This window comes from Oncorhynchus mykiss, chromosome 17, assembly GCF_057628025.1.
Source record: "Oncorhynchus mykiss isolate SJ-2025 chromosome 17, ASM5762802v1, whole genome shotgun sequence".
NCBI lineage: Eukaryota > Metazoa > Chordata > Actinopteri > Salmoniformes > Salmonidae > Oncorhynchus > Oncorhynchus mykiss.
In genome coordinates this window covers 56705195-56719486 of record NC_143038.1, presented here as the reverse complement: position 1 = coordinate 56719486, position 14292 = coordinate 56705195, and the positions used below count along the sequence as shown (strand labels likewise).

Sequence of the window (14292 nt, the reverse complement as noted above, 5' to 3'; positions counted from 1 at the left end):
AGTGGCTTCATCGACCTGGCCAAGTCTTTCAACTCAGTCAATCACCACATTATTTCGGGCAGACTCAACAGCCTTGGTTTCTCAAATGACTAACTCGCCTGGTTCACCAACTACTTCTCAGATCGATTTGACACAGTGAACTCTGAGGGCCTGTTGTCAAGACCTCTGGCAGTCTCTATGGGGGTGGCACATGGTTCAGTTCTCGGGCGGACTCGTTTCTCTGTATACATCAATGACGTCGCTCTTGCTGCTGGTGATTCTCCGATCCACCTCTACGCAGGCGACACCATTCTGTATACATCTGGCCCTTCTTTGGACATTGTGTTAACAAACCTCCAGACGAGCTTCAATGCCATACAACACTCCTTCAGTGGCCTCCAACTGCTCGTAAATGCAAGTAAAACTAAATGCATGCTCTTCAACCGATCGCTGCCCACACCCGCCCAGCATTACTACTCTGGACGGTTCTGACTTAGAATATGTGGACAACTACAAATACCTAAGTGTCTGGTTAGACAGTAAACTCTGGTAAAGCCCCACCTTATCTCAGCTCACTTTTCACCATAGCAGCACCCACCCGTAGCACACGCTCCAGCAAGTATATTTCACTGGTCATGGCCAAAGCCAACTCCCCCTTTGGCTGCCTTTCCTTCCAGTTCGCTGCTGCCAATGACTGGAACGAATTTCAAAAATCACTGAAGCTGGAGACTCATATCCCCCTCACTAACTTTAAGCACCAGCTGTCAGAGCAGCTTACCAATCATTGCACCTGTACACAGCCCATATGTAAATAGCCCACCCAACTACCTCATATTGTTATTTATTTTTTGCTCCTTTGCACCCCAGTATCTCTACTTGCACATTCATCTTCTTCACATCCATCACTCCAGTGTTTAATTGCTAAATTGTAATTATTTCGCCTCTATGGCCTATTTATTGCCTTACATCCCTAATCTTACTACATTTGCACACACTGTATATACGTAGATTTTTCTATTGTGTTGTTGACTGTACGTTTCTTTATCCCATGTGTAACTGTGTTGTTTGTGTCGCACTGCTTTTGTTTATCTTGGCCAGGTTGCAGTTGTAAATGAGAACTTGTTCTCAACTAGCCTACCTGGTTAAATAAATGTGAAATAAAAATAATAAATTAAAAAATTAAAAAATGATTCTCTCTTGTATCCGTTGCCAGAGCAACATCCATGTATTCTCAAGGTGTCCAACATCAAATGTGTCACCATGAAGTGTGGAATGATGTAACGCATAGTGCAGCAAATGTTCCAGACACTGTTTATTCTATCCATATCTACAGCAGACAGTTCAATAAACAGTCTTAGTTGCTGTTGATAAAAGCACCAACAACAGCCTACAAAGTAAACAGGAGTGCTTTGTCTTGTTCGCATGTCAACTCTTGTTTCCTCGCCTGATCCTGTAAGAGTGAATAGCCTCTGGTGTTACCTGGTCCTGAGGAGGACGTCATGTCATTAGGCCGGGGTGTTTTTGATCCAGCCCAAACCTTTTAATGGTCAGTCTGATTTAGGTTTCAATAACCACACATCACTTGCACTATGCAGTATTTTTTTTAAATAAGTTTACTGACACATTTTATGACCAAAAAAATTAAAAGACAATATGATGTGCTAAGCAGTAGTAGGCACTGCAAAAAGCCCCTGGAGTAAAGTGGTGCCTGCTGTGATTGGTCGATATTTCACCACCCAGTGAACCGCTTTCATTCCCTTGACACCACCCCAACAGCACCTGTTAGATGTCAATGTAATCATTCAGCCAAATGCCTGTCACTCCATCAGAGTTTGCAGCATAGCACAGAGCAAATATGAATGTTTGAAACGTCTGAAAGAGTATAAAAAAAAAGCGAGAATGTTGAGCAGTTTGAGGCATCAGTGAATGAGGTGGAGAGGGCAGAACAGCCAGAAAGCCAAAGTGCAACAGCATCAAAGTTGACCAGAGGACAACTAGACCAGTTCTGTATAGACCTGGTCAGATCCAGAACCGGTCCGATCCAAGTGGGGGAAATAAAATAATAAAATGGCTAAGTTACCTCATTAAAACTTCTTATGGATCAAATCCCGTTAGCTGGATCGATTTGACAACATCCGGTGAAAAGGCAGACCGTGAAAAAAAATATATATATATTTTTTTTAACTTTCCTACATTCACAAGTGCAATACACCAAATGAAAGCTTAACTTCTTGTTAATCTAGCCACCGTGTCAGATTTAAAAAGGCTTTACGGTGAAAGTAAACCATGTGATTATCTGAGGACAGCACCCCATCAAAGAAACAGACAATCATATTTCAACCCGCCAGGCTCGACACAAAACTCAGAAATAACAATATAATTCATGCCTTACCTTTGAAGAGCTTCTTCTGTTGGCACTCCAATATGCCCATAAACATCACAAATGGTCCTTTTGTTCGTTTAATTCTGTCATTATATCCCAAAATGTCAATTTATTTGGCGCGTTTGATTCAGAAAAACACTGGTTCCTACTCGCTCAGCATGGCTACAAAAATATCTAATAAGTTACCTGTAAACTTTGTCCAAACATTCAAAAAAAACTTTCCTAATCCAACTTTCAGTATTTCAAATTTAAGATGGGATAAACTGTGCTCAATATAGGATAAAAATGAAAATGGAGCGAGCTTCAGGTCATGCTCCCCAAACAAAAGAGTACACTTGGCTATACACCCAGAAAGGAAAGGCATATTTCTATTAAAACGGGCTTGCCATGGGAAACCAATGGAAAACAGATTGACCTCAAAAACAACTTTCCCTGAAGGGATTGTGCTCTGGGTTTTTGCCTACCAAATCAGTTCTGTTATACTCACAGTCATTATTCAAACAGTTTTAGAAACGTCAGAGTGTTTTCTATCCAAATCGACTAATAATATGCATATCCTAGCTCCTGGCCCTGAGTAGCAGGCAGTTTACTTTTCATCCGGACGTGAAAACACCACCCCCTATCCCAGAGAGGTTTTAACCGGAGCTGATAAAGTGTGAGGGAAGGGAGAGAGAGGTGTCACCCTAGCAGGCTGGGGGAAGGGCCGTATTGTGGAGAGTGACACGAAAGCAAGGAGGAGGGAGGGAGAGACGAGAGACAGCAACCAACCAAGCTGACTCACGCTATAGTAGACTAGTAGCTGCCATAGCTACACTATATTTACAAAAGTTTGTGGACACCCCTTCAAATGAGTGAATTCGGTTATTTCAGCCACACCCATTGCTGACAGGTGTATAAAATCAAGCACACACAGCCATGCAATCACCATAGACAAACGTTATCAGTAGAATGGCCCATACTGAAGTGCTCAGTGACTTTCAATGTGGTACCGTCATAGGATGCCACCTTTCCAACATGTCAGTTTATCCAAATTCTGCGCTGCTAGAGCTGCCCCAGTCAACTGTAAGTGCTGTTATTGTGAAGTGGAAACGTCTAGCAGAAACAACGGCTCAGCCGCGAAGTGGTAGGCACACAAGCTCATAGAACAGGACTGTCGTGTGCTGAAGTGTGTTATGTGTAAAAATCATCTGCAACACTCACTATCGAGTTCCAAACTGCCTCTGGAAGTAACGTCAGCACAAGAACTGTTCGTCTGGAGCTTTATGAAATGGGTTTACATGGTCAAGCAGCTGCACACAAGCATAAGATCACCATGTGCAATGCCATGTGTTGGCTCGTGTAAAGTTTGCCGCCATTGGACTATGAAGCAATATAAACACGTACTCTAGAGTGATGAATCACGCTTTACCATCTGGTGGTCCGACGGACTAACACATTTCAATTGAATGCATTCAGTTGTACAACTGACTAGGTATCCCCCTTTCCCCTGTCTTGACTGCCTCATACCGGGAGAAGATAGTTAAGCTAGCTAACATTAGCTAGCTAGGCTTAACTGATGCTGCCGTGCATGTACATTCTCATCCTACAGTCGTCCAAAAAGTTATACTTTTGACTAATCTATCAGTAGAACATTTTTCCAGGAGTCTTGGTGATCATCCAGGTGCTTCCAGGTGCTTTTTAGCAAACTTGACTCAACGTTTTGGACGAGATGGGTCCCATTATGTCTAGCAAAAACCAACCACTGCATTCCACAGTAAGATCCTCATGCCAACGGTCAAACATGGTGGTGGTAGTGTAATGGTTTTGGGATGCTTTGCTGCCTCAGGTCCTGGACGACTTCCCACGGCCTGCTCACCCTGCTATCATCCAGAAGGCGAGGTCAGTACAGATGCATCAAGGCTGGGACCGAGAGACTGTAAAAAAAGCTTTTATCTCAAGGCCATCAGACTGTTAAATAGCCATCACTAGCCGGCTACCACCCGGTTACTCAACCCTGCACCTTAGAGGCTACTGCCCTATATAAATAGATATGGAATCACCGGCCACCTTAGTAAAGGAACTCTAGTCACTTTAATCATGTTTACATACTGCTTTACTCATCTCATATGTATATACTGTATTCTATTCTACTGTACTTTAGCCAATGCTACTCCGACATTGCCTGTCCTCATATTTATATATTTCCTAATTCCATTATTTTACATTTTAGATTTGTGTATTGTTGTGAATTGTTTTTTATTTATTTAATGATTTACTTATTTTTATAATTATTTATTACAAAAAACACAAGGAAGGGGTAACATTAAAGTATTAGAACATGAAGGACAAACAATACATGACACTATCAAACATGTATCAGTCTTTCTGCAACAAAGTGGAAAAAAAGGAAAAGACAGAAGAAAACAGCAAACAACAATGCAAAAACATTTTTTTTTTAATAATACATTTAAAACAAATGACATCAAGGACAACTGAAATCATAACAGCAATGCCTACTTTATATGTTTGCGTGCATGTCTGGCTCTATTACATGTATGTGTGTGTTCTTGTATGTGTTTATTTGAATGAGAGTGTGTGTATATGCATGTGTACAAACAGCCTCAGGCAAACCGGCATTAGTTGTAAAAACACTGCCACTTAGTGTCATTCAAATGTACTTTTATTATGTTTTATTTAGACTTTTTTTTTCTCCTTTATCTTTTGACCATCATTCTCTTTTCTTGTGAATTGTTAGATACTACTGCACTGTGGGAGCTAGGAACACAAGCATTTCGCTACACCCACAATAACATCTACTAAATATGTGTATGTGACCAATACAATTTGATTTGATTTGATTTTAATAGAAGGAACCATGAATTCTGCTCTGTAGAGAATTCTACAGGAGAATGTCAAGCCATCTGTCTGAGCTGAAGCTGAAGCTCAGCTGGGTCATACAGCAAGACAATGATCGAAAACACACATTCAAGTCTACATGAAAATGGTTAAAAAGCAACAAATTTAAAGTTTTGGAATGGCCTAGTCAAAGTCCAAACCTAATCTCAATTGAGATGTTATGGCAGGACTTAAAACGAGTAGTTCATGCTTGAAAACCCACAAATGTTGCTGAGTTAAAGCATTTCTGCATGCAAGAGTGGGCCACAATTCCTCCACAGCGATGTGACTGATTAACAGACTGAGACTGATTAACAACTACAGGAATCATTTGGTTGCAGTCATTGCCGCTAAAGGTGGCACAATCAGTTATTGAGTGTAAGAGGGTAATTACTTTTTCACACAGGGGAATGGTGTGCTGCATAACTTTGTTAATTAAATAAAATAAATGTCATTTTTTTTGTTGTTGCTATTTGTAAACTCAGGTTCTTTTTATCTAATATTCTGTTTTGGTTGAATAACTGATAACATTGAGTATCAAAAATATTAAAAAATAGAGAAAGTCAGAAAGGGGCAAATACTTTTTCACGGCACTGTATATCATGTGCATATCACAAATTAACAAACTTGAACTTAGAAGGGAAGGGGGAGGGCAGCCAGAAAGAGAGGGGAAAATATGGTCAGCTTTGTGGTTAGATTGTAGGTGAACAAAACATAGAAAATACATAAGCCCTTAAATGATGTGTCCTCAAATGTTATGTAATCTAAAAATCTCACATTAGCTGGTAGAACTGACGAAATGAAATGAATCATAAAGATCTTCTAACTTATTCCATTATACATGTAAATTTGATGGGCTCATGTCGCTTTATATTTATATAGCCTAGGGGCTATGTTGCCTTGTTCGTGTCAGCATACAGTAACTTTAAAAAGCAACTTCCCCTATAAAAGCAACTTCTCAAGCCACGTGGCATCCATATGAATCAAAATTGACTACAAAGTGTAAAAATAATAATGTTGGTCATAAAGTCAGCCTCGTCCAAAACAGAGTTTTGTGAGACTTGTGGTCATAACTGCTGTCACGTCCTGACCTTAGTTCCTTTTTTATGTCAATGAGAAAACTAAAAGGTGTGCAAGATGAAATATTGTCTCATTTACATTGTGTAATTTATTGATGGTCCCTAACCAGCTCCAAGAATAGGCTATCCAAAGTCTAAGTCAGATTGCCCACCAGTCGTCTGAAGCTAATTTCTGTTATTTTTCCCCAGTCTGATTTAGTGCCTGGTCTTGTCCACTCTGTTTTATTTTTTATGTACTTCTTTTGTATTTGACCCCCTTTTCTCAATCTTGTCTCATTTCTACAACTCCCTAATGGGCTCGGGAGAGGCGAAGGTGGAGTTATGCGTCCCCCGAAACATGACCCGCCTAACCGCGCCAGCTTAACCCGGAAGCCAGCCGCACCAATGTGTCGGAGGTAATACCGTTCAAATTGTAACCGGGGTCAGCCTGCAGGCACCCAGCCCACCACAAGGAGTCGCTAGAGCGCAATGAACCAAGTAAAGCCCCACGTAAAGTAAAGTAAAGCCCCACCATCTGTAGTAACGCCTCTAGCGTACATGTTCCTGAGAGTCTTATCTTTCAGTGATGGTGTCATAATATTTTTTATCTTAAACGGTTCAAAAGAAAGAGACACATTTGTAGGAAGAAAAGAGAAACCGCTCTGTTTATTACAACTGACGGTAACCCCGGTTCTATGAACCAAGCGCAATTATTATTACACTTTTTTTTTGTTTCTCTCACGACCCCATTTTCAATTCAAGAGACCCTACATGTGGCCACGACCCCTAGTTTGGGAAACGTTGAATTAATAACATGTTGCACCTCTACCTTGCTACCTTTCAGATGGGCCAAGGAGGAGGACAGATGAGAACAGCGGGCCAGTGGAGAACTTAGTACCGCAGCAGCCAGGGGCAAATGTTGGGAAGAGGATGATTTAGATGATCCAGGCATGTTAGTTATACAAGTGAATTTTGCTCTTCACTCACGTAGTAGTCTGGCCTACTCCTGACCAAAAGCCTGTGATTTGTCTGATCATTAATCAATTTGATTTTGTTTAACTGAATCTCTGTCTGTATATTTGGTTAATTGATCTCTGGCTGGACAAGGGGAAGTGCTAGCTCATTTATTTGTTCACTAATCAGAAACATTTATCATGTAATAATGTACCCTAAATCAAGTGTAACCTATTATTTAGGATATGATGGAGAGAGAGAGACACCAGACAAGACATAGGCAGCAACAGAAGAATAGGATATGATGTAGAGAGACACACCAGACACAACACAGAGACAGCAACAGAAGAATAGGATATGATGGAGAGAGACACTGGAAGAACATAACAGGCCATAACAGAAGAGGATAGACAGTAACAGACAAGGAGACAGTAACAAACAAGAACCTGAGACTGTAACAGACAAGACACAGACAGCAACAGACAAGACAGAGAAAGTGATGTAGAAGAGGGTAGATGGAAAGAGAACAGAGGTGGGTTGAACACACAGTAGACTGTATCACTTCAAGCTGCTCTATAGATTCTAATTTGTTTTCTTAATTTGCACAAATTATAAGAGGTGAAATACAGACAGTGAAAAAGTAAAACATATTTGACAAAGAATATGCAGGTGAGGTGAAAAGTCCTGTAAAATTACTATTAAAACAATTGACAGCAAAATAGAATACTAAGAGTCAGCAACAGATGACACAGAGAAAGCGATGGAGAGAGGCAGAAGATGGGTGAGCAATGTTCCCTCTAAGCTGCAGGCATGCGGGTGCTCAGCCCCCCTTTTACAGCCGCACAGAAGAAAAATGATCCATTGACTTTCTAGAGTTTTCCCCTTTAGTTAACACTATCAACGTTTTGCTCTGTGGGAATTTTGAGTGAATCAACGTAATCTTAGTCACTTTCAATGTAAAATACCGAAACAAAACTAACTGTGCAAGAGATTTTTTTGTAGGCAGAGCACATTGGAGTTGGATTCTATTGCATTAACAGGCACAACTCAGGCCCACACTCTACACTAGTGGTTCAAAAACCTTTTATAGTTCTATACCCCTTCAAACATTCAACCTCCAGCTGCATACCTCCTCTAGTACCAGGGTCAGCGTACTTTCAAATGTTGTTTTTCGCCATTATTGTAAGCATGCCACACACACACACTATACGATACATTTATAAACATAAGAATACGTTTTTGTCACAACAAGGCTCATGGGAAGTGACAAAGAGCTCTTATAGGACCAGGGCACAAATAATAATATAATAATAATCAATAATTTTGCTCTTTATTTAACCATCTTACATATAAACCTTGTTTGTTAATAGAAAATTGTGAATAACTCACCACAGGTTAATGAGAAGGGTGCGCTTGAAAGGATGCTCATAACTCTGCAATGTTGGATTGTATTGGAGAGAGTCAGTCTTAAATCATTTTCCACACACAATCTGTGCCTGTATTTAGTTTTCATGCTAGAAAGAGCCGAGAATTCACACTCACATAAGAGCATGGTTGCAAAGGGAATCAGTGTCTTAACAGCGCTATTCAAATTCAATTTTCACAGAAACGCTTGTTGCAATTTCGATGAGGCTCTCTGGTTCAGATATCGGTAAGTGGACTGGAGGCAGGGCATGAAAGGGATAACTAATCCAGTTGTTAATGCCATCCGTTTCGGGAAAGTACCTGTGTAATTGCGCACCCAACTCACTCAGGTGCTTTGCTATATCACATTTGACATTGTCCGTAAGATTGAGTTCAAATCATGTTATGATGATGGAAATACCTGTGTGTTGTCTTTGCTAATAATGCAGGCAGAGAAGAGCTCCAAGTTCTTAATCATAGCCTCAATTTTGTCTCACACATTGAGTATAGTTGCGAAGAGTCCCTGTAATCCTAGATTCAGATCATTCAGGCGAGAAAAAACATCACCCAGATAGGCCAGTCGTGTGAGAAACTCGTCATCATGCAAGCGGTCAGACAAGTGAAAATTATGGTCAGTTAAGAAAATCTTAAGCTCGTCTCTCAATTTTTTTTCCCCCTTGATAACCAGCGCACTTCTGTATGTTGTAAAAGCATTACATTGTCGCTGCCCATATCATTGCATAGTGCAGAAAATACACAAGAGTTCAAGGGGCCTTACCTAAACCTCTCTGGGATATGTGGGACGGTAGCATCCCACCTCGCCAACAGCCAGTGAAATTGCAGGGTAACAAATTCAAAACAAAATAAATCCCATAATTAAAATTCCTCAAACATACAAGTATTTTACACCATTTTAAAATATAAACTTGCTGTAAATCTAGCCACAGTGTCCGATTTCAAAAAGGCTTTACAACGAAAGCACACCAAACGATTATGTTAGGTCAGTACCTAGTCACAGAAAAACACAGCCATTTTCCAGCCAAAGAGAGGAGTCACAAAAAGCAGAAATAGAGATAAAATTAATCACTAACCTTTGATGATCTTCATCAGATGACACTCATAGGACTTCATGTTACACAATACATGTATGTTTTGTTCGATAAAGTTCATATTTATATCCAAAAATCTCAGTTTACCTTGGCGCGTTACGTTCAGTAATGTTTTGCTTCCAAAACATCCAGTGATTTTGCAGAGAGCCCCATCAATTTACAGAAATACTCATCATAAATGTTGATGAAAATACAAGTGTTATGCATGGAACTTTAGATAAACTTCTCCTTAACCTTTTTGGGATAGGGGGCAGCATTTTCACTTTTGGATAAATAGCGTGCCCAGGATGAACTGCATATTATTAGTAGTATTGGATAGAAAACACCCTGAAGTTTCTAAAACTGTTTGAATGATGTCTGTGAGTATAACATAACTCATATGGCAGGCGAAAACCTGAGAAAAATCTAACCGGGAAGTGGGACATCTGAGGTTTGTAGTTTTTCAAAGCTTGGCCTACCGAATACACATTGAGATATGGATAAAGTTGCATTTCCTATGGCTTCCACTAGATGTCAACCGTCTTTAGAAACTTGAATGAGGATTCTACTATAAAGGAGGGGCTCATGAGACCTCTTTGAGTCAGTGGTCTGGCAGAGTGCCTTGGTCTCATGACGCGCGCTTCTGACAGAGTTACCTCTCGTTCCAGTGCTTTTCTGAAGACAAAGGAATTCTCCAGTTAGAACATTATTGATGTTTTATGTAAAAAAATATCCTAAAGATTGATTCCATACATCGTTTGACATGTTTCTAAAGAACTGTAACGGAACTTTCCGAGGTTTTGTCTGGATGAAGTGCTCGCGCCTCATGAAGATGGATTACTGGGCTGAACACGCTAACAACAAGTGGCTATTTGGACATAAATTACTGACTTTATGGAACTTTATGGAACAAATCAGTCATTTATTGCCGACCTGGGATTCCTGGGAGAGCCTTCTGATGATGAAGATCATCAAAGGTAAGTGAATATTTATGGTGTTTTTAACTTTGCTGACTCCAAAATGGTGAATATTCCTCTGGCTGTTTTGGGTTCTGAGCACCGTTCTCAAGTTTTTAAAACATCTGACACAGTGGTTGCATTAAGGAGAAGTCTATCTTTAATTCTTTGAATAACACTTGTATCTTTTATCAATGTTTATTATGAGTATTTCTGCAAAATCACTGGATGTTTTGTGATCAAAACATTACTGCACGTAAGGCGTCAATGTAAACTGAGATTTTGGGATATAAATATGCACATTATCGAACAAAACATACATGTATTGTGTAACATGATGTCCTAAGAGTGTCATCTGATGAAGATCATCAAAGGTTAGTGATTAATTTTATCTATATTTCTGCTTTTTGTGACTCCTATCTTTGGCTGGAAAAATGGCTGTGTTTTCTCGACTTGGCTATGACCTAACATAATCATATGTGGTGCTTTCGCTGGAAAGCATTTTTGAAATGGACACAATGGGTAGATTAACAAGATGTTTATCTTTCATTTGCTGTATTTTACTTGTTAACTTCTTGCGACTAGCAAACCTGTATCCGGGAGCGTAATCATAGCCTCAAATGCATTAGCATAACGCAACTTTTCCTATTCATGAAAATCGCAAATGAAATGAAATAAATATATTCAAACACAAGCTTAGACTTTTGTTAACAACACTGTCATCTCAGATTTTCAAAATATGCGTTACAGCCAACGCTAGACAAGCATTTGTGTAAGTTTAGCATGGCATAATGCTTTTATTTTTATTTTTTTATTTATTTTTTATTTCACCTTTATTTAACCAGGTAGGCTAGTTGAGAACAAGTTCTCATTTGCAACTGCGACCTGGCCAAGATAAGGCATAGCAGTGTGAACAGTGTGAACAGACAACACAGTCAATAACACAGTTACACATGGAGTAAACAATTAACAAGTCAATAACACAGTAGAAAAAAGGGGAGTCTATATATACATTGTGTGCAAAAGGCATGAGAAGGTAGGCAAATAATTACAATTATGCAGATTAACACTGGAGAGTTACACATGGAGTAAACAATTAACAAGTCAATAACACAGTAGAAAAAAGGGGAGTCTATATATACATTGTGTGCAAAAGGCATGAGAAGGTAGGCAAATAATTACAATTATGCAGATTAACACTGGAGTGATAAATGATCAAATGGTTATGTACAGGTAGAGATATTGGTGTGCAAAAGAGCAGAAAAATAAATAAATAAAAACAGTATGGGGATGAGGTAGGTGAAAATGGGTGGGCTATTTACCAATAGACTATGTACAGCTGCAGCGATCGGTTAGCTGCTCAGATAGCAGATGTTTGAAGTTGGTGAGGGAGATAAAAGTCTCCAACTTCAGCGATTTTTGCAATTCGTTCCAGTCACAGGCAGCAGAGAACTGGAACGAAAGGCGGCCAAATGAGGTGTTGGCTTTAGGGATGATCAGTGAGATACACCTGCTGGAGCGCGTGCTACGGATGGGTGTTGCCATCGTAACCAGTGAACTGAGATAAGGCGGAGCTTTACCTAGCATGGACTTGTAGATGACCTGGAGCCAGTGGGTCTGGCGACGAATATGTAGCGAGGGCCAGCCGACTAGAGCATACAAGTCGCAGTGGTGGGTGGTATAAGGTGCTTTAGTGACAAAACGGATGGCACTGTGATAAACTGCATCCAGTTTGCTGAGTAGAGTGTTGGAAGCAATTTTGTAGATGACATCGCCGAAGTCGAGGATCGGTAGGATAGTCAGTTTTACTAGGGTAAGTTTGGCGGCGTGAGTGAAGGAGGCTTTGTTGCGGAATAGAAAGCCGACTCTTGATTTGATTTTCGATTGGAGATGTTTGATATGGGTCTGGAAGGAGAGTTTAGAGTCTAGCCAGACACCTAGGTACTTATAGATGTCCACATATTCAAGGTCGGAACCATCCAGGGTGGTGATGCTGGTCAGGCGTGCGGGTGCAGGCAGCGAACGGTTGAAAAGCATGCATTTGGTTTTACTAGCGTTTAAGAGCAGTTGGAGGCCACGGAAGGAGTGCTGTATGGCATTGAAGCTCGTTTGGAGGTTAGATAGCACAGTGTCCAAGGACGGGCCGGAAGTATATAGAATGGTGTCGTCTGCGTAGAGGTGGATCAGGGAATCGCCCGCAGCATGAGAAACATCATTGATATATACAGAGAAAAGAGTCGGCCCGAGAATTGAACCCTGTGGCACCCCCATAGAGACTGCCAGAGGACCGGACAGCATGCCCTCCGATTTGACACACTGAACTCTGTCTGCAAAGTAATTGGTGAACCAGGCAAGGCAGTCATCCGAAAAACCGAGGCTACTGAGTCTGCCGATAAGAATACGGTGATTGACAGAGTCGAAAGCCTTGGCAAGGTCTATGAAGACGGCTGCACAGTACTGTCTTTTATCGATGGCGGTTATGATATCGTTTAGTACCTTGAGCGTGGCTGAGGTACACCCGTGACCGGCTCGGAAACCAGATTGCACAGCGGAGAAGGTACGGTGGGATTCAAGATGGTCAGTGACCTGTTTGTTGACTTGGCTTTCGAAGACCTTAGATAGGCAGGGCAGGATGGATATAGGTCTGTAACAGTTTGGGTCCAGGGTGTCGCCCCCTTTGAAGAGGGGGATGACTGCGGCAGCTTTCCAATCCTTGGGGATCTCAGACGATATGAAAGAGAGGTTGAACAGGCTGGTAATAGGGGTTGCGACAATGGCGGCGGATAGTTTCAGGAATACAGGGTCCAGATTGTCCAGCCCAGCTGATTTGTACGGGTCCAGGTTTTGCAGCTCTTTCAGAACATCTGCTATCTGGATTTGGGTAAAGGAGAACCTGGAGAGGCTTGGGCGAGTAGCTCCGGGGGGGGGGGGGAGCTGTTGTCCGAGGTTGGAGTAGCCAGGCGGAAGGCATGGCCAGCCGTTGAGAAATGCTTGTTGAAGTTTTCGATAATCATGGATTTATCGGTGGTGACCATGTTACCTAGCCTCAGTGCAGTGGGCAGCTGGGAGGAGGTGCTCTTGTTCTCCATGGACTTCACAGTGTCCCAGAACTTTTTGGAGTTGGAGCTACAGGATGCAAACTTCTGCCTGAAGAAGTTGGCTTTAGCTTTCCTGACTGACTGTGTGTATTGGTTCCTGACTTCCCTGAACAGTTGCATATCGCGGGGACTATTCGATGTTAGCGCAGTCCGCCACAGGATGTTTTTGTGCTGGTCGAGGGCAGTCAGGTCTGGAGTGAACCAGGGGCTATATCTGTTCTTAGTTCTGCATTTTTTGAACGGAGCATGCTTATCTAAAATGGTGAGGAAGTTACTTTTAAAGAAAGACCAGGCATCCTCAACTGACGGGATGAGGTCAATGTCCTTCCAGGATACCCGGGCCAGGTCGATTAGAAAGGCCTGCTCACAGAAGTGTTTTAGGGAGCGTTTGACAGTGATGAGGGGCGGTCGTTTGACTGCGGCTCCGTAGCGGATACAGGCAATGAGGCAGTGATCGCTGAGATCCTTGTTGTAGACAGCAGAGGTGTATTTGGAGGG

At 41.4% G+C, this 14292-nt stretch overlaps 1 protein-coding gene across 1 annotated transcript in view; it reads right to left on the bottom strand.

The window, feature by feature from the left end:
* LOC110494536 (bone morphogenetic protein 7) overlaps positions 1–2563 on the bottom strand; it is an 82556-nt gene extending 79993 nt beyond the window's left edge. The window contains exon 1 of the mRNA XM_090206006.1: positions 2372–2563. Coding sequence (XP_090062132.1) covers positions 2372–2417 — 46 coding nt within the window. The 5' untranslated portion in view covers positions 2418–2563. The remainder of the gene's footprint in view (positions 1–2371) is intronic.
* Positions 2564–14292: the final 11729 nt, after the last annotated feature.